Genomic DNA, 18,621 nt, shown 5'->3' with positions numbered 1-18,621 from the left:
TCACCTTCCTCCTGCTGGCTCAGACTTCCTGTGCTTGGCAGGGTGAGCACTGCACTTCTCACCCAGCAGCTGAATGCCTGGAATGCACTGCAGTTCAGTCTGGTGGCGTGAGGCACGCTCTGCTGAGGAAGAGCCCACTCGTTTTCAGACACAAGTTTTATATGGCACCTCTGTGTTGCAGCTGCGTGAAGACTACCCTCAAACCCTGTGGTGCTCAGTTCTGTGTCTGAACTTGCAAGATCACACTTCTTGTAATATGTTATCTAGGATATGAGTTATTCAACTACATGTAATCTGACCTCTACAGTATGTTCAGAATTTCTTCAATATGCTATACATGTATGCATCCTGCTTTGGCATTCCCCTCTGCCTTCTGCTTTAGGCACCTAAATTCTTAATGCAGTGGTACTGGAATTTGACAGTGGTTCCCAATTTCACTCCTGGGGTCCTCGTGCCTGGCAACTTTTATGCTTTCATAAAACTCCTAATTCATTTTCTCAGGTAACTTAAATTCTTCCCAAGCCGAGACTGACACGTTAGAACGTGTAGGTGTAATACAGTGGGTCTGATTTAGAATCATTGCAATAAAGCTTAAAGTCTCTTAAAACTAAAGTAGCAGAAATGGAAGGGAAAAAAATTCATTTCTATTTCTATTATAACTGCTTAAAAACATACTTAAAGTACAAGAAATCCCCCAAACAAGATTCTTTTGACTTATTTACTGAAAAAAAACTCCCAAATGTGTCCCATAGCATTTTCAAATACAGCAGTTTTAGACATTTGCAATATTATTAGCAAACATTAAGACAATGAATAAGCTTAAGAATAAATAGGATACTAAATAATGCAATACAGTTCTAGATACAGTGGCTGGAAACATCTCAAACCCAGACAAGAGGATATAGATGGTGCTGGAAAGTGTGCTTAAATGTTGTGCAATAACTTAAGACTACAGGATCGAATAAAACAGTTTAAAGACAAAAATTCAGTTATCAGACATCTCAGTAAACAGACAAAGTTGTAATGGCAAATTAAAATGGTTTTCAAAGCACTTTCTGTAAAATAATGGTCCTTTTTTTCAGCAACTTCAGGAAAACAAAGTAGAAAGGTACAAGTCTTTAGGCATAGAAAATACAAAGAAATAAAAGGAAAAAGGATACAGTCAACACACCCAATACAAGAGGAATGTTTACACACACTAGGTGATATAGAAGACTGAAAAATGTTCTGTACCTATGCCTTGAATAAACGTTCTACGTTAGGTTCCAGTCCAGTGTATGCCATCTCAAATGGTTAAAAAAAATCCTTCAAACAAAAACCCATTTACCCAACATACATATAATTAAAACTATATTATAACCACTATATTAAAATCTTGATAGAACCAGTGTCAGCATGTACCAGAATGACGTACCCGCTATCAGATAGTGGGCGTCAAGTCTAATTGCATGGTTAGAAATTAACTTCTTTATACCTAGTACGCAGTTGTACAACACATGTAGCATTGAAACGAAAAACAAAATCAAACTTTACATGAAATACAGACCCATGTGCCTTACTGTGAAATTCTCCAACTTCAGCCTTGAGCTGACCATGTCTTGAGCTGGCCGTTGATCATGTCAATCCCATGTAAGATTTATTCCAGACTGATTGAGTACACAATCTTCAAAACCAGATTATGCTATGATATATGGCATTGGAATGCTATAAATCAGGAATCATCTACCAGAACTTCAGGCCTCTTTCAGGTTCAGTTTTAAGTTAATGATGCTATATCCTCTTATCCTCAACATGCAGGTTTATAAATGCAGAACTCTCCTCAGCCAAATTCCCAATGAGTTTTCTGTAAAGAATATTTCTCTTCAGTTAAGATATGATTTTCCATTCTCATTTGCAGTCTACACAATCATAAGCATTACTGGTTCCCAGTGTGGAGCAACAGACAATCTTAAAATGTATTTTCAGGTTTTAAAGTCTTCATTGTCTTGGTTCTCCAAATCTGACAAATCTGAGCTAGAAAGACAGAATTTACATGCACCAATGATTAAACTGGATTTTCAAGTAAAATAGTAACATATGAGGGTTTTGAGGTAAAGTACCCTCAAACAACCCTCTAATATCTGTTTTCAAATCAAGTAACCCACACTAATGGTTAGATCTGAAGCCTGAGCACTGAAACACCAATGAACATATTGATGTGGTATAATTCTGAATGTAATACCCAGAAATAACAACTTAGATTTATTACGACGGTAGACTTCTCAAAAATACCTGCATTTAAGACTCTGATAAGGCTTACTCTTAATACTTAAGAGAGCAAAAAGCATTTTCAGTGTTTGTTTTTAATGGCCTGGGGTTTTGCACCTTACCTACATCAAATAACAGCTGAAGAAACTACGGTGTTAAATGTTCATATATATCCGATAAAATTCTTATTTGCCTATAAAGACTATTTTAAATAGATTTACATGCTCAAATACCAAAATGTTTTTAACCACAAATACTTCAGCAGCCATTTGATGCAGGTCCTTGCAAACAGCTTTTACCCCTTTGGATGAATATTTAACAAAGGGATGTTTTAAATAAATAGACTGACCATATTTCTAGTACCTCACATTTCTATGAAAAAATAACCAGGTTACTTGTATCTATGTCACTTGTTTAAAAAAAAAAAAAAAAGGATATGTCTAATTTGATAATATATCCCCTAAGTAAATATAATGTGAAAAGATTAAAGCTATATTAAAGTAATAGTTTTACAATATTACTATGTTGCTGCTGATTATGGTTTGTCACAATGCAAGAATTAAAATGCATGAAGTGACTCATATTTAGCACTGCACAATATCATTCAACACATGGTAGAAAGAAAGCCAATTTTCCCAGCCTGTAACCTAGTATGAGCATTTGCTTATTAGTTACATTACACTTTATACTAAATATGACTAATAGTTTTAGTAGTGTCTTAATGATTCATATTTTAATTAAAACTATACATATTCTACCTTTCTAATTCAATTGCATATGTATAAAGAAATGTCAGTCATGACACGAGTGCATTAAAGTGTCTGTTGGAACAGGTATCTTTCTAATCACCATAACAAATGTATGTAAATAGATTTTCCTGTCTAAATATATTAAATGAAGGGCTTAAATTCAAAGGACTGATTCAGTACTTTTATAATATTCTAATTACATACCGGACAATATTATTTAGCCTTAGACTGTACTACTTTGGTATACATTTCTATTGACATACACCACAACAGATAATCATTTGACTATATGTGACTTTTTTTTAAACTTTACTTTTTCTGCTGCCTACCACTGAGCTGCCAACTGAATAGATGTTAGAATCTGGCTTTGTAGTAAGTTTCGGCTACAGCTACAACACTCAATAGACGCAAAGAAGGGCACTGTACATCCGAAGTCACACATAACAAAACTACATCATGTCTCTTGACATGCAATAAAACTTGCTTGTCTCAATCCACCTATGATTTACCAATTTCTAGACATGCAAAACCAGTAATGTATGAATGTTAAGATCTTTAGTCAAAATAAGGGCATGGCTAGGTTCAGCTTAAGTGTACTACATACTATACAACACTAGCTGTAAAATGAGCTAACTAGAAGAGTAACGAGGAGCTGGGATGCTATTTGACTATGCGTTTTGTGCAAGCTTCTGCTTCTGCTACTGTGTTGTAGTCACATTCAACACTAAAAATATATCCGCCCAAGGCAAATGTCCATTCTATATCTGAATGATTCTAGTCTGGCACTGTGCAAACATTGCTCGCAATTCACCCTCCTGAGCTGCATTGACAGCTTCTGGTTCTGGACTTTTCTGAACTTTTGCCACAGCAAAGTTGATACCTTGGGTGAGTCCAGCCTGGGTCATGCTAGCCACTTGGACCATCGAGCTTTTGATCTTAGCAAAGGGGGACACCACCCGACTTCCACTGCCATCTGCTGGAGAAGGCCCTAGGCTGCTTTCTACATGGGAACCAAGGCTTTTCTGTGAGCTACATGATGCTGTGGATCCTGGGGGCTGGACGGTGAGGTTTCCCCCTGGGACTGAAGGCTCCACATCAAGCTGAGATGGACGAGGGGGCTGCTGCTGCAGCTGCTGCTGAGTGTTTGAAGGCTCTGACTTTGTGTCTGAAGTTGATGAGCGTTCAGGACACTGGGGCATTCGTGGGTTTGATGGCAGCCTTGGTTGTTCCTCAAACACCTCTATTGGCTTAGTCTGGGCATCCTGGACAAACTGGTGGCAATAGGCATCAATAGGTGTTCCAAAGTCAATCAAAATAGCTTCCTCTGCTTCTGAGGCTTCCTCAGGGGACTGGGCGTTTTGGGCAACTTCTGACAAAATGTCTCCTACTTTGTTCTCACAGCCTGTGATACGAATGACAGAGGGCACAACAAGCTCGACACTTCCGACAGACTGCGAGCGGCTACCACGTCGAGGTGCCGATGCCACGATGCCGCAACTGGGGAGCACATAATCTATGTTTTCCAGGGAGCCTGCATGTGGCTGCTCATCTGAGTTGTAGGAGTCAGAGTCAGAGGAAATCTCGAGGTCTGAGTGGTCATCACAAAGGTCTTTAATGCCTACAGAGCCTTGGTTGCCATCGGATGTCTCCAAACTGCTGTCTGATTTCCATAGGTTTACCCGCAGGTTGGGCTTTAGGAAGTTCACTTTCACCTCTGGCCTGGAGAAGGTGCCAAGTTTACCAAGGGGCTTGAAATTTCCAATGTTAACATTAGTTTTTGTCTGCTTTACTTTCTGATTTAAGGATGAGAACTTGTTCATCAGGAAGCTTTTGCCCTGAGTTAAACTTGAGCCAAGGATTTGCTCAGTGGATTTTCCTTGAATGCCCATGATGTCTTCATGTGGTTTGCTGTGCTTCCTGAGAAAGACAAGTAAAAATAATGTGTAGGATCCATGTCTCCCCTCAATGCCACTACCTGTGAGGATGTTTAGATTTATATCCATATGTTGCTTAAATTTACCCCAGAACTATTTTAGAGACAAAAACATCCTTACCTTTCCAATTTCTTTTCTATTACTGGCAAGTCAAGTCCCATTGCTATCTTTGTTATGCGAAGCATTTCTGCTATGCACTGCAGAGTGTCTGTAATATAATGCATTAAATACATCTTAGAAAATTAATGTTTATTCCAAATGCAATAATCGCAATAGATTTCATCAAAATAATAAAATGCAGCTGTCATCACAAGTTGTGACATTATCAAGTCTTCATCAGGCACCAACACATCATACTCTTGTACCTTTCCCATCATCCTCTGGGTTCCGTGTAACAGCCCGCAAGGTGTGGAAATAACCACTTGTATCTCCATTTCTATAATGCAGTCGCATGCAGCAGTACTTAGGCTTGCCAAACAGAGTGGGCTCTGGACCTTAAAGACAAATATATCACAATCACTGTAAGATCAGTACAATGGCCATGATCCTGTTAAATAAATGACAGGAATTCATGTGAATCCACACAAGAATCCTACATGCTTCCTCCTCCCATAAACCCATACCTATTTCAATCTTTTCCAAACCTTCCAAACTGAGTCGCTGGTACTGATTAACTTTATCTGCCTCTTCATCATAGCTGAAAAGAAAAAGAAAAGATTAACAATATAAAGAAATCATATAAAGAGTAATATAGTCCTGAATGATCAAAGAAAAATTAAGCACTTACTAAGCAACATAATATGCACAGTTAGACAGCAGTAACAGAACATCCACATCTTTGTGTGTCGCATCAATAAGGCTGTTGAGGAACAAGGGGAAAGATGTGAGAAAAATGAGAACCAAATGAGACTTTTTTTCATAAAATGACAGATGAATGAAATCATTAGAAATGTAGAAATCTGTTTCATAACTCACAATGTAAAGCCAAACGAACCCATTAAAACCACATTCTGACAGGAGATACATTTCATGAATGGATGTGTTGTATTATTGTATATTGTGTGTAAAAAAAAAAATCAGTTGCGTGTAAATCTCATGTCATAATATGGGACAACCATAAGAATACAAGAAATTCTAACCAACCAGACCAAGAGATGATAGGCTTACCATTTACTTTTCACCATCATTAAGCCCAATTAGATGAGAAAATACAACCTCCTCACCCAAAACAGTTGTTAAAATACAAATACTTGAGTTCAAGTACCTTTGTACCCTTGGCAATACACTGGAAGAGGAAGAAAGTGTATTCACATTGACATTATGTACAGTACAGATTCCTTCAGGGTCAGTCTGTGGTCAAACTTATGCAAATTAAAGATTTCACATTATTATTGACCCATCTGTGGACAAACATCATCAATGAGTTTATACATGAGCTTAGAACAGTGACTTTTGTTAGGCAATCTTCCATGGTTCAGCAACTCTTCTCTTAACTCCTCAATTGTTCTAGTTTGCTGGGCTAAGAATGCAAAAACAATGATGAGCATCCCTGAACACTGTCTGAAAAAGGAAGTGTTTTTGACACAGTCTTACCTGGGGTCGCAGTCAATGAGGGCCCAGCCACCATGGAACTTTTCATCTTCTGGTAGCAGAAGCTGCATGTATGTCTGTAGCAGGAAGCTGACCTGTTCCTGTGCTCCTTTCTGGCTCTCCTTCTCTTTCTCCTCATGCTCCTTCTCTTTGCTGAAAATGGAATACAGGTCCTCAGTTACAGGGAGGCCCATCATGAGGTCTATGGGGAACAGAAACGGGGTGCTGAGGTTAAAAATCAAGCATGGCTGAAAAAGCACAGTATTCTTCAATGTCCACATTTATACCAGCAAAACCAATAACTTGCAGTATATTTTTATCCTCACCAATGACAGCCTGTCGGTATGCATCACGGAAGCGGTTCAAATAGTAGCGGTTAGCTGAGTTCACACCATCTTTCATCACTCCAGCCAGTTTCCGCTCCCCTGTTCGTGTGAAGTCCCCCTATGCAGTAATTTTAACACAACAATACCACAAAGCTAAACTACCATTGCCTACTCATCACTGCTTTCACAAAGAATGAAAGGCAAATCGCTGGTAATGCAAGCTTTAACTCCACAGGCTTTCAAAAACACCATTTACCATTCAACATCAAAATGCTCCTAAAATATATATCCTTTTAATATAGTGTATTGAAATGTAAAAACTGTTACCTTCATATACAAGGCAAGAGTGTGCTACACTGGAGTCAAATATGCATTAAAAACAGGTAAATAAACAAGGGCTTTTCATAACAAGTCAATGATAAACGTGTGACTGACTGAGTAGACAACAGAACTTTTGTGGCCAGGACTTTTAAGTTCTTGTTTTAAGCTTGTTTCACTTCCACAAATGATCTACATTTACCTTTAGCAAATCTTCAAAGACATGCGCAACTTTGGTTTATATCTGGTGTGTAACCATTTGCCTTTTTTTATAATGAAGCAAATTATTTTTTCTTAAAACTTATTCTGACCTTAAAACAAAGTCTAGAATGAGCTTAGGATAAGGGCCTTTACAGAAAATGCGTGTGTATGTGATACAACCACTAAAATAACTGGCATAAAAGGATTCATTGTCATCACCTATTCCTTCTCATGCATCACTGTAGGAGTTGTCTACTGTATTACTTGTAAGAGATATAATCAGCTTTATATTGGAGAATTCAACAGAAGGTTTGCTGGTTTGTTGAACACCTTCGCACCATCAGAATTAAGGACTTGTCGTCATTTCTGGTAGCAAGGCATTTTAATACTAATGGACATTGCATTAATGACATATGTTTGATATTGATCAGACTCTCTCCTCTTCTCTGTGTGTGTGTGTGTGTGTGTGTGTGTGTGTGTGTGTATGTATATATATATATATATATATATATATATATATATATGTGTGTGTGTATATACACACACACACACACACACACACACACACACACACACACACACACACACACACACACACACACTCTCACAGAAGAGGAGAGAGTTTTTCTCTCTCTCAGACTGGTCCATCGTACTGCCAGATAGAGAAATGTGATTTGTCTATCAAGAGAAGAAGCTTCCGCTGCTCCAGAGTCTAGTGGCAGCATGCTTTACACCACTCCATCCAACACCTGGCATTATGTCTGTTGATGTAAGGCATGCAAGCAGCTGCTCAGCCATGGAAACCCATGCCATGAAGCTCCAGGAGCACAGGTTTTGTGCTGATGTTAATGCCAGGGGAGGTTTGGAACTCTGCAGTTATTGAGTCAGAAGAGCATTGGCAACTTTTATGCAATAAGCACCTCAGAACTTGTAAACTCTGCTATGTAACTTTATGTAGCTCAATTGCTGTACTTCCTATACACTTCCATAATACTCTTAACAGTTATTAATATATACACATACACGCAAATACTGTATAAACCTGAGGACTGGTATCCTCAAAAACCCATTTACATCTTCATTGAGAATTACCTTTAGGGCAGCTGTGCCGGCATACTGCCGGCTGATGGTATCACCGTTATTAGCCCACATCACTTGGTAGATCCTGTAACATTTGAGGGGCAGTGGCTGTTCAGGGGGCATCACTCCCAATTTCTTCAACTAAAAGGGAATCCAAATACTTTAAACTAAGAAACATGTTGAAAACACCGATGTTTACAACAGTTACAAGTATAATTCTGCACACACTGCATTTGTTTGACCTTCATTTGACAGTAGATCTGCATACCTGCTTTTCCATGACTACACGGGCGATAGCAGCTTGTACTACGTTGGTCCGATCCAGGCAATCCATGCAGTTGACCCGGAAAATGCCCTCCTGTGTACAGATAACTCCAGCTTGATCCACCCTATTAGAAAAACACCAGGCTTTACATTATATGCTTTTTGTTAAACACTCGTTACATTAAAAACACTTCAGCTCTGTAAGACAGGCATATAGTGGTTGTGCGCAGAGGGTTTTAGGGTATTAGGCCAGAGCACTGACCAGCCCCATCGCATGTCTGTGATGATGTCAGAGATGGCGTCAGTGAGCGTCTGTACATTCTCAAACTTCATCCCCCGACTGAGAAAAAAGCCAAATTACCATTTGGTCATTTATCTAAACAAACCCTTTAAATGCGACCTTCATCTGAAGACCATCTTAATCTGTTTCAGAATGCTCAAATCTACATTAAATTACCAAAAAGATTACAGCATCTGAATATTACTGCTCAGTGGAAGTGCATAAGTCCATACATTTTGCCATGTGACCTTGCTATGAATATTCAGTTTAATGTAGATTGATAGTTACAAGTATAATTAAATTATCTAATTTTTTTCATTATTAGCAAATATTTATCTTATCATCAGTTTGATATGCTGTTTTTTTTCTTTCTTTTTTAAAATTTTGGTTAGATTCCTACATATGACTTTTGTAAAAAACAGCCAAAACACTGCAACATATGTACAAACATAACATTCTGCTCACCAATGCTCATGGAAGTCAAATGAGACATATGTTAAGTTGGGGTTGTTGTAGAGCAACACTTGTTTAAGGTACGCATCACCCATCACCTTCTCGCGTCCATTTTGGTCCACAAGATTAATGATGACCTAGTAAAAGAAATGGAGCATTAAAAAGGTTTAATTACATTGTTTCTTTACATCATCGCTGTATGTAAACAATGTAATAAAAAACCTCATGTGTTTACTCATAACAGAGCAATATAAATTATTTACTTAAAACATTCAAAAAAAAAATTTAATTGTTATCTTTGTCTCTTACCCTCCTTAATGCTTTCAGAAACATAAACAAATGTCTTGGAATGTAACAGCATTATTTCATACAGTTTAATTTCAGCATATCACAACAATAAGTTTAAGATTTTCCAGCAAATCATACCTGCTTCTGATAAATCTTAAGTTGCTGGTTAAAGTGCAGAGCAAAACAGGAAGTGGTTTCTTTGTCTCCTGCAAAATAATTAACAGAAATAAATCAAAACAAAAGTTACTCAAACATTATTGTGCAAATCATTTCTTAAGTCTATGGCAATACAACAAAAACAGCCAATTCCATCCAAATGTGAAAAGATGACGCTCATGGACCAATCTAAAGTGTTTCACTCATTTTATTATCTCTCTACTTTCGCGGTGGGGCTATTTACTAAATGGTCCACTTCCTACCTTTCTCTATACGAGGTCTGGGATTGTAGCGGTACCCAGCTTGGCTCCAAAATACAGGGATGGACCCTCGTGTCTGCACAAAGGACAGTGTGTGGCTGTGCACATGGATTAGCTGCTCCGTCTCCACATAGTTGGCCACATTTCCATCGGTGTCCACTCCTCTCCGCTTGTAGCGCATGCCTTTGATTGGAAAGCTACGATTACATGTGATCACCTTACAGTCCTAAATGGACCCAGGATCATCAAGAACACCAGGTCTCAGAAACACACTTAGAAACCTCATGTTTTACCAGCACGGTGACGGCTGCGTCTTGAAATGAGAGCTACAGTGAAGCGCGGGTGGATGTCGTCCACACAAGTGTGCTCCTGTAGTGGAGTCTCTGGGCTGCTCTTCTCCTCATCTGAACACTCCCTATAGTTAACCACCAACTCCTCCACCTGCACGAAGCCTTGGATTATAGGGATTATCCAGAAGTCCACCTGAGGACCCTGAAAAACAGCCCATTCAAAGACTGACTTTCTTCTGTTCACTTCAACGGACTGATTCAAATAGTTACAAGAAAATTAAAAAGCATGCATTTATAATGTCCCGTTTTGCACCTGCAGGTCAAGCAGGTCCTGTATCATGTGTTTGTTCCAGAAGAACCTGTCATCCACCTGGAGAAATAGTAAAAATATAATCAATCATTCAGGCAATATGGATAAAATGAAAATTGTTCTAGCAGTCTCATCACCCCCCACTGGCAAGAGAACTAAATCTATTTTTCAAAAAATGCACTACAGGTTTATAAAGCATATCTTTAAGGTTGAATATGTACTTAAGTTTTTTCTTATTTGTTGTTAGTCTTTGGCAATTCCTACCAATCATCTAAAACTCCCTTATCGCTTGCTTCCTCCCAACCCGTATAGCCAGCCATACAACATTGCCAGGCAGCTGTCCATAACCCCATATGCTGGGAGGAACAAAGTTTTCCTTCCCACCAGATGGGAGCATGACCCATATACTGCTGAATCATGCTTAGGTCTCTGGCATAGACTACAACCTTCTCAGCCAGTTGGGCCACTCAGTAGCACTACTTTTCATTTAGATTATTTTAATTAAATGTAAAAAATTTTTTACTTGGCTACAACTTGAACAAACTATTTTACTTTTGACTCTTTTACAATGCCTGATCACATTATACTCACCACACCTTCAAGTACCTTCTACCTCAAAAATAGCTTTGCCATTTAAAGTCTCCTAACCTTTAGCAGTTAAGCCTACACTGCTCACAGATTGTCGGCAATTAATGAAAAATGAAAGGCAACCTGAATGCGTTTGCTCAGTACTCTTTTATCCAATGGCTTGTGAAACACACTGACATTCTCTGAGCCAGGGCAGTCACTCACTCGTCTCCAGACCGGCAGATCTGACTTGTCTGAGGCTCCCTGCCTCTGGACAGTATTTGTAAGGTCATAAGTGTGGCTGTAGTAAAAGGAATCTGAGTCCATGAAGATCTTATACAGCTCATCACGCAGTCTCCTCTCCAAACGGTCCTTTTCTTTATTCTCTTTGACCTAAAAGGCACAGAATACAGGCTGTGAGAGAACATGAAAGTTCAAAAAAGTTCCCTTTTATGCAAGCAAAGGACAACGGACCAAATTGTATAACATTAATGCAAATGGTATCTGCAATCTTAGACTTCTTCAAATACATTTCTTAACAAGACATCTGTTTTCTCATTTACACAAGAACAGGGTACTTCAAAATTAGGCATCAACCTTTTTCTTTGTGGGACCACCAACATTAGACTTTATTTGACTGAGAGTCTTCAGCAAGAATTTAGAGTCATCTGGAGATTGAGCGATTTTCTCTGGTTTGTTGATCCCAAAGTGGTGCTTCTTACAAAGCTAGAAGAGAACAAAACAAACAGGATTACAATTCTACTGTCTACACCAGTATCTGTAAAGATGGTGGAGAGATTTATTTTTTCCCCATGCTCACTTAGCACATGGAACATAGCAAAGCCAAACAACATTAATATATTCATGCACATTGACTTAAAGATGGTAAGGGTGCACAAAAATTTGCCAACCTCAGTGAGAAATCCTTGTGCTTTTATGTCATGACCAGCTATGCTTAAGAGCAAAGCATATTTGATCCAAGGCTAATCTGAATATACTTAAAAGTTCTCAAATACAGAAATACCCACAATAATAAGAACTATCTACAGGCATGACTACCCTTTTAACTTATCAGAATAATCATTCTGTGGTATGTGCCCAAACACTAATTACCGACAAAATACCAGAAGAACGACTATTCCTGACAGGTCTCAGGCTGCTTCACTTACATGAGCAAACCAGCCCTTTCAATCCAAGAGGCTCCCCTGAGAGACTGACACCTTAGAAACATCTTGCTTCCTCTGGAGGACCTTTGAGACACACACACACTACCTCTCATCCTCTAAAAAACCTATCCTATATCACCTAGATGCTACTTCTAATCTGTGTATAATACAGATCAAGGGCATCTTTATCATTAGGGAAAGAAGGAAGAGTCTTGTGGGTTCTGAAAGAACCCAAAGGCTAATACTTTACAACATGAATAGTGAAAAATGAACATTGAAAAGCAACTTATGACCAAAAGGTTTGAATGTAGAGCTTAAAATATATAACTCAGGTCTAACTTTTATTTAGAAATAAAAAAATATATAGTGCCATAGGATATTGCAAGAAATGGAATGCAAGATGTAAACTATCAAACTGAAAAACAGAAAAAAGGGAAAGATTCTGCATAATGTAGAAAAAGAATTGCTTTATTTTAGCTTTGCAGAGAGCAAAGGAACTTGCCACTGTTCCTCACCTCTAATTCCAAATCCTGTGGTTCATCTTCTGAAAGTGGAATCACTGCTATCTTAGTGATCTTGTACACCTTGTGGTTTCCTGGCAACAAGCCCACCAGTGCTTTCTGGCGGATCAGAACTAGGCCCAGAGGAAGGTCTAAACAGGGAAGAGAAAAGAAAAGGGTGGGTCACAGCTAAAGATTTCCACACATTCCTCACACCATGACGGCACATTTCCCCGCTTACAGGGCGGAACTGCAGGCCAGCACCGATGAGTCACCCCTATGAGAAATGCTCTCACTTAAACCGATGACTACACTGACAATTAAATTTAATGCATTTTAAGACTTTAGAAAGCAAAGACCAGAAATTGTGTACAGAAAGAGGAAGAAAGCAATCAGCGACTCTCTTACCAGGGTAAACCACCTTGGACTCATTTAGAGAGTTCCAAACTCAAGTTATATCTACTTATACCGCATCTTTATTTTTACATTAGAACAAGAAAGGGAAATCAATTTAGATATGTGCAATTTAGAATTAACATTTGAATGTAATGGGTTAAATTTCACTTCTCAGAACATTTGTAATATGAAAGTGGGATGTGCAATTCCAGTGAACAAACGACTAGCATGCCTTTTTTTTTCTCAAAATATAAAGTTAGAAATTCTAAGAAGCAAAAAGGTGATGGATTGAAAGAGCAAATCCTTGACTGAACTCTGAATACCAGATTTTAAGTCACCCTTCCAGTCCTTTTCTCAAAGTATTCCCCATTTTGTTTAGTGAATTGATTCAGTGCTGTAAACAAGGTGACCTGTACCAAAGTGCTTATGTAGGTGACTGCCTCCAATACAACCAACTGTCTAAAGACATTTTTCCATGATAGACTAATGAGTATGTGTTAATTAATAACGATAAACTTAAATAATTTTTCAATTCACGTTAGGTCCTTTTCTTCCTTTCACACTACTAAATCCATTTCACCTCCCCTTTCAGTTCCTTCGAAAACACACAAATGTTTAACTTACCGGCATGAAGCTGAATTTTCCCAATAATGCCCTCAACAAGTCCCAAACATATGGGGTTCCAAGCTAGTAGCAAGTCCGTTGCTGAAATAGTAAAAAGAAATAGGCAGTAGATGTGAAGAAAGCTACTACTGAAAATAAAAATTTAAGTCATACTACTCATAAATTTGCTACCAGAACCAAAATGAGGCACCAGAAATAAAACAATGTTCAGAAAACCTCTGATTTATGTCTAACAAATTGATAACCAAATTCTTAAAAATAGAGACTTTTTAATACATCTTGAAAGAGGTCTACAATTGTCTAAAGAAACTTGTGTTTCAAAGGGCCTAAGACAGAGTACATTTAATTTGCCTTTTCCACAATGTTGTTAATTCATGTTAATTAAACTTTAATTAATGTTAAGAAATGCTGATTACTTTCCAATGTTACAAAAATTCATAAGAGGGAATGCTTGTACCTGCATGTACAATGTCTTTTAAAAAGATATTCTAAGATCACTATAACTAGATCTCTATATACTGCAATTGTAGCAAACTTTTACCAGAGACATTTTTTATCCCCATGTACTTGGAACTGAATGGAAAAGAGTTTATTTAAAAGACACTCATGGGGCAAACAACTAGTATTGTAAACAAATGCATAAAAAACATAATATGAAACATTCCATGAAACAATGCATTTGTTAATTAAGATGCAAACCTCCTAACCCATTTTTCACATATGGGACTACTTTTCTCAGCGAAAAAGAAAAAAAAAATTGATCCATAAGAGAAAGTATTGAGAGTAGCTAGAACTTTGGTCTGAGAGAATCTCATCCGCAACACTTGCAATTGTTATAGTCAAAGTCTTGAGAACTTTTGTTCTTGTTCCCATCTGCCTTTAAGATTTCCCTTTTAATTGTGGGTAATGATGAGTGAGTTTTTCTGTACTTTTCCAAGCAGAGGAAGATGTCAAAACTATTCTGTAGCATTACAGACGGCTGAAAAACAGAATATTCCTTTAAGTTCAACACTTGTTGGTCAAGTATAGAATTATATAGTCCTATGTTCATTTACAATATTGACTACATACCCTATTAGCTGCTCTTTTATGTATGTACTCAATACAAGTTGCTTTCTGATTTGTTCTAAGCACACAGAGATGCATCAAGAAATGTCTGCAGTTATACAGTTCATGACACTTCTTTAATTTCCTAGATAATATTAGCCCTGAAAATCCATTTAAACAGTTAATACAGAAGTTGCATCTGTGAGATGTTATCACACACGTTCCTTCTTTAATACAAGATCTGAAAGAACTAACACTCGCACCAAGGTACACAAAAAATAGGCTTTGTATGAATATATTAAGAATTGGCCCAAATAAGCTGGTGTCAATGAGCCATGCAAACATGGAAACCCTTTTCCAATTAAATAATGGAACAGTACTGCAACCCTAACCTTCTCAGCTTGGCTGCACACATGGCAAAGGCCAACTAAAGTACCATGGTCTATTCATTCACTTCCTAACAGGCCTTTGTCATAAGGTCCCCCTAGCAGTCATTTACAGGGGACTGATCAAACTCATAGTCATTATCATGGACACAACACTGTACAGCAACAGGTTCAAACATGCATACTGGGGGAAAAAACAAAAACAGTGCTACTTCACATATGGGAAATGAGTGGCCTTTCTTTAGTAAAAAAGAAACAAGAAGGTAGCCATCATCTTTGTGTGTGAACTTAGAAAATAATCATATTTAAGACAAAATGTGGAAAGTCCAAGTTTATATGAGGTTTTGAATAAGTTTGAATGCACTTTCTGACAACAGTTTTGTAAAAGTACAGCTGTTCTTCCTGTATATTTATTTGCCCACAGTATGATCAAATTGAATTCAAGCATAATCTTAATTGCAGATTTATCCTGAGCATGTGAATAACCATCACTGCCAGGATATCCTGCCTCAAGCAAATTTTCAACTGTAAGCCTTGCACAGCCAAACAAACAAAAAAACCTCACTAGCAATGCAATGTTTGAAAATACATTTGGATAATTTCAGCTAATTTAATCGACGATGAATTCAATTACTAAACTCAAAAATAATTAATTTACTTCAGGAATGCAACTTACTGACTTATTGTTAAAAACACTAGGTTACAGCACAAACAACAATATTTATCTTGTTAATTACAGTAGCATGTGAAAAACGTCACTTTTACATTGCAGTAAAGTAGGTTAAATATATCCACGATAAAAAACAAATTGTAGTTAAGATGGCTTTGAACAGAATGGTGATTCGTAAAGTTGTAGTTATATAGCTAACCTAGCGTTAGCTAGCTAGCTAGCGTACATGTACTATTCAGATACGGGTTCCTATATTTATATTTTCGCTATAACACTTTAATAGCGAGCTCTTTCGCCCTTTCGCCTAGTTATAACACCAGACAGATGCTACCAAGCTCATGGATAGTCTACAACCTGCCTAATAACGTTTGCTTAGCTAGCTAACTCAATTTTGGGTCGACCTCCTCGGAACGTCTTGCACACGACTGAACACTGACCAAATGATATATGTTTGCAGTGTTTACATTTCCACCGCACAACTTTGTAGCTCACCTAGATAGCTAACGCTAGCTGCAGCTTACGTGCTGAAATATAGAGCTAGCTAGTTAGTTAAAACCTCAGACAAGTGTTAAAGGCATCTAGGTTAGCTAGACAAGTAGCTGGGTAGCGCTAGCCATTTAAATTAGGCTATATGAAAATCAGCCAAGCCGGAGTCAACTTACCGGGTCTCACGTTCATACAGCCGTCCTTCCTGCTGTACCACAACGCAACATCGCCATACTGAAGAATATAATGGTCTTTCGCCTGAAAAAGCTCCATTTCGACGCCCACCTAACTGAAAAACATATAGCTAGTTCACTATTCACCACTAATCAGACACCTAGCCAGGGTCGTAAGCTAGCTAGTTAGCGTCAAACCGCACCGTAAGAGGAGTACATCAGCCAGCAGGCGATGTAGCCGACTAGCTAACGTGTCCTAGTTACAACAGCTAAACACTTATTTAGACCATTTGGCAAAGATATCCGATTCACGCTCGCTGCTTAGTCTATTATAACGGCTTACTGAGCCTTGACATCGCGTTAATTTATTTCACGGGCTGACTATTAATCCGTTCGCCTCGCACAGACACCACGACGGAGACATCTCAATAACACCGGCAAAGCAAGCGACCTGTCCGGTCTTGCCGGACTTGCAGGCTACAACGTTTCCCAGCGTGAATGAAGGCGAGAGCACGACTGAGTCGGGTTCCTGCAGTAACAACACTACGTCACTCGTTCCGTCATTTAAAGGAGAAAGGTTGCTCTCTTACGCTTTTTTGATTCCATTATTTTTATCAAATACATTTTAGAAATGTTTTTATTTCATCTATTTAATTCATATATTGAATTTACTAACCATTTTTAGATTAAAAAACAGACATTTTCTAAACATAACACCTTTTATATGAATATTGTGAGAAATATTTTAGATATCAAATTATCAGACATGTCAGTATAGAATTTAAGACATTCATGATCAATGTTATTGAATGGTATTGATTAGCTGATCTTCAATTTATTATTATTATTATTAGTAGTAGTAGTAGTAGTAGTAGTAGTAGTAGTAGTAGTCGATATTGTTGTTGTAGCAGCAGTAATAATAGTATTTTATGTTGTATAGATTATCACCACAAAGTTTAAGTCAGTCAACCAGTCCTCGTCCTCAAGTTCCCCCAAGTTACACCCCTTTTCTTTGTTTAATGACACCTTAACTAATGCAACACCTAATTTCTGAGATTTAACTGGGTGCAGAGCAGATGAAACACTAAAATGTACCAGGACCAAATTGCTCTAATCACATAAATATATACTTATTATTACTAAGTATCTTGGCAAAGAAGGTATTATTAGTAGCTTGGGTATTGACCACATCTTCTATGGGAAGTCTCTTCTCTCTATATCGTTTTAACAAGTCCCAACCATCAAGAGTTATGCAATGATACCTGGATTTGGAATTGTCTCAAAGAAGAACAGTATGTCATCTTCAAATAACGGAGGCAGTAAATCCTTGTCATATTCATATATCATAGTGTTACTATTTAAGTGACTAGAGGAAAGCCAATGGCTCATATATGGAATATATTACCCTTCTCCAAAGGGTTGATTATCAGGTCTCTGAAAGACCATCATTATACTGATTTTTGTTATCCCGATGAGACAATTTCCTTCTCAAACCTTCATCAGACCTTCAATTTTCATCATGACCTTGTGATTTTCATGCATTAAACATTTTCAGCAGTAGTATGCATATAGTTCTAATGATATGCAATAGTCATGAGAAGGACAGCTAGAATATTCAGGTCTTTTATTTTATTTGTGTGTGTGTGTGTGTGTGTGTGTGTGTGTGTGTGTGTGTGTGTGTGTGTGTGTGTGTGTGTGTGTATATGCACTTTTTTCCAAATACATTTAAATGGAGATACATTTTTTACCATAGGGAAAAAATGTAAAAATGTTTATTTGGCACAAAAAATAGAGTAGAAATATAACATTGTCTTTATCATTATTATTTAACAATTTAAACCAATATTGACAAATGTCATG

General features: G+C 37.8%; 1 protein-coding gene across 2 annotated transcripts; it reads right to left on the bottom strand.

The window, feature by feature from the left end:
- Positions 1-704: 704 nt before the first annotated feature.
- On the bottom strand, positions 705-17,244 carry inpp5f (inositol polyphosphate-5-phosphatase F). Of its 2 annotated transcripts, XM_027022608.2 has the most exons (20): positions 16,765-17,244; positions 14,000-14,080; positions 12,995-13,131; positions 11,911-12,039; positions 11,539-11,706; positions 10,750-10,806; positions 10,440-10,638; positions 10,150-10,329; positions 9,869-9,936; positions 9,455-9,579; positions 8,972-9,049; positions 8,714-8,834; positions 8,458-8,586; positions 6,847-6,964; positions 6,524-6,722; positions 5,718-5,789; positions 5,554-5,627; positions 5,296-5,424; positions 5,051-5,138; positions 705-4,913 (listed from the first exon to the last, which is right to left on the bottom strand). In XM_027022608.2, the coding sequence occupies exons 1-20, from the start codon at positions 16,859-16,861 to the stop codon at positions 3,755-3,757; spliced, it is 3,408 nt and encodes a 1,135-aa protein (XP_026878409.2). In that variant the 5' UTR covers positions 16,862-17,244; the 3' UTR covers positions 705-3,754. The 2 variants fall into 2 exon arrangements, with proteins under 2 accessions (XP_026878409.2, XP_026878410.2); XM_027022609.2 differs by lacking the exons at positions 14,000-14,080; positions 16,765-17,244 and adding an exon at positions 12,483-12,563 and having other exon boundaries at positions 12,995-13,075.
- Between the last annotated feature and the right edge of the window lie 1,377 nt (positions 17,245-18,621).

This window comes from Electrophorus electricus, chromosome 11 (genome assembly GCF_013358815.1).
Source record: "Electrophorus electricus isolate fEleEle1 chromosome 11, fEleEle1.pri, whole genome shotgun sequence".
NCBI classification, from domain to species: domain Eukaryota; kingdom Metazoa; phylum Chordata; class Actinopteri; order Gymnotiformes; family Gymnotidae; genus Electrophorus; species Electrophorus electricus.
The sequence above is the reverse complement of the archived record's forward strand: the minus strand, read 5'-3'. Positions and strand labels throughout refer to the sequence as shown.

What these genes read in the sequence shown, in the direction of transcription:
- inpp5f (XM_027022608.2), bottom strand. Translation starts at nt 16,861, where the DNA reads ATGGAGCTTTTTCAGGCGAAAGACCATTATATTCTTCAGTATGGCGAT. An exon ending in CTGTATGAACGTGAGACCCG is followed by an intron (nt 14,081 to 16,764) that starts GTAAGTTGACTC and finishes TTACTATTTCAG; the next exon opens with CAACGGACTTGCTACTAGCT. An exon ending in AGGACCTGCTTGACCTGCAG is followed by an intron (nt 10,639 to 10,749) that starts GTGCAAAACGGG and finishes GCTGTTTTTCAG; the next exon opens with GGTCCTCAGGTGGACTTCTG.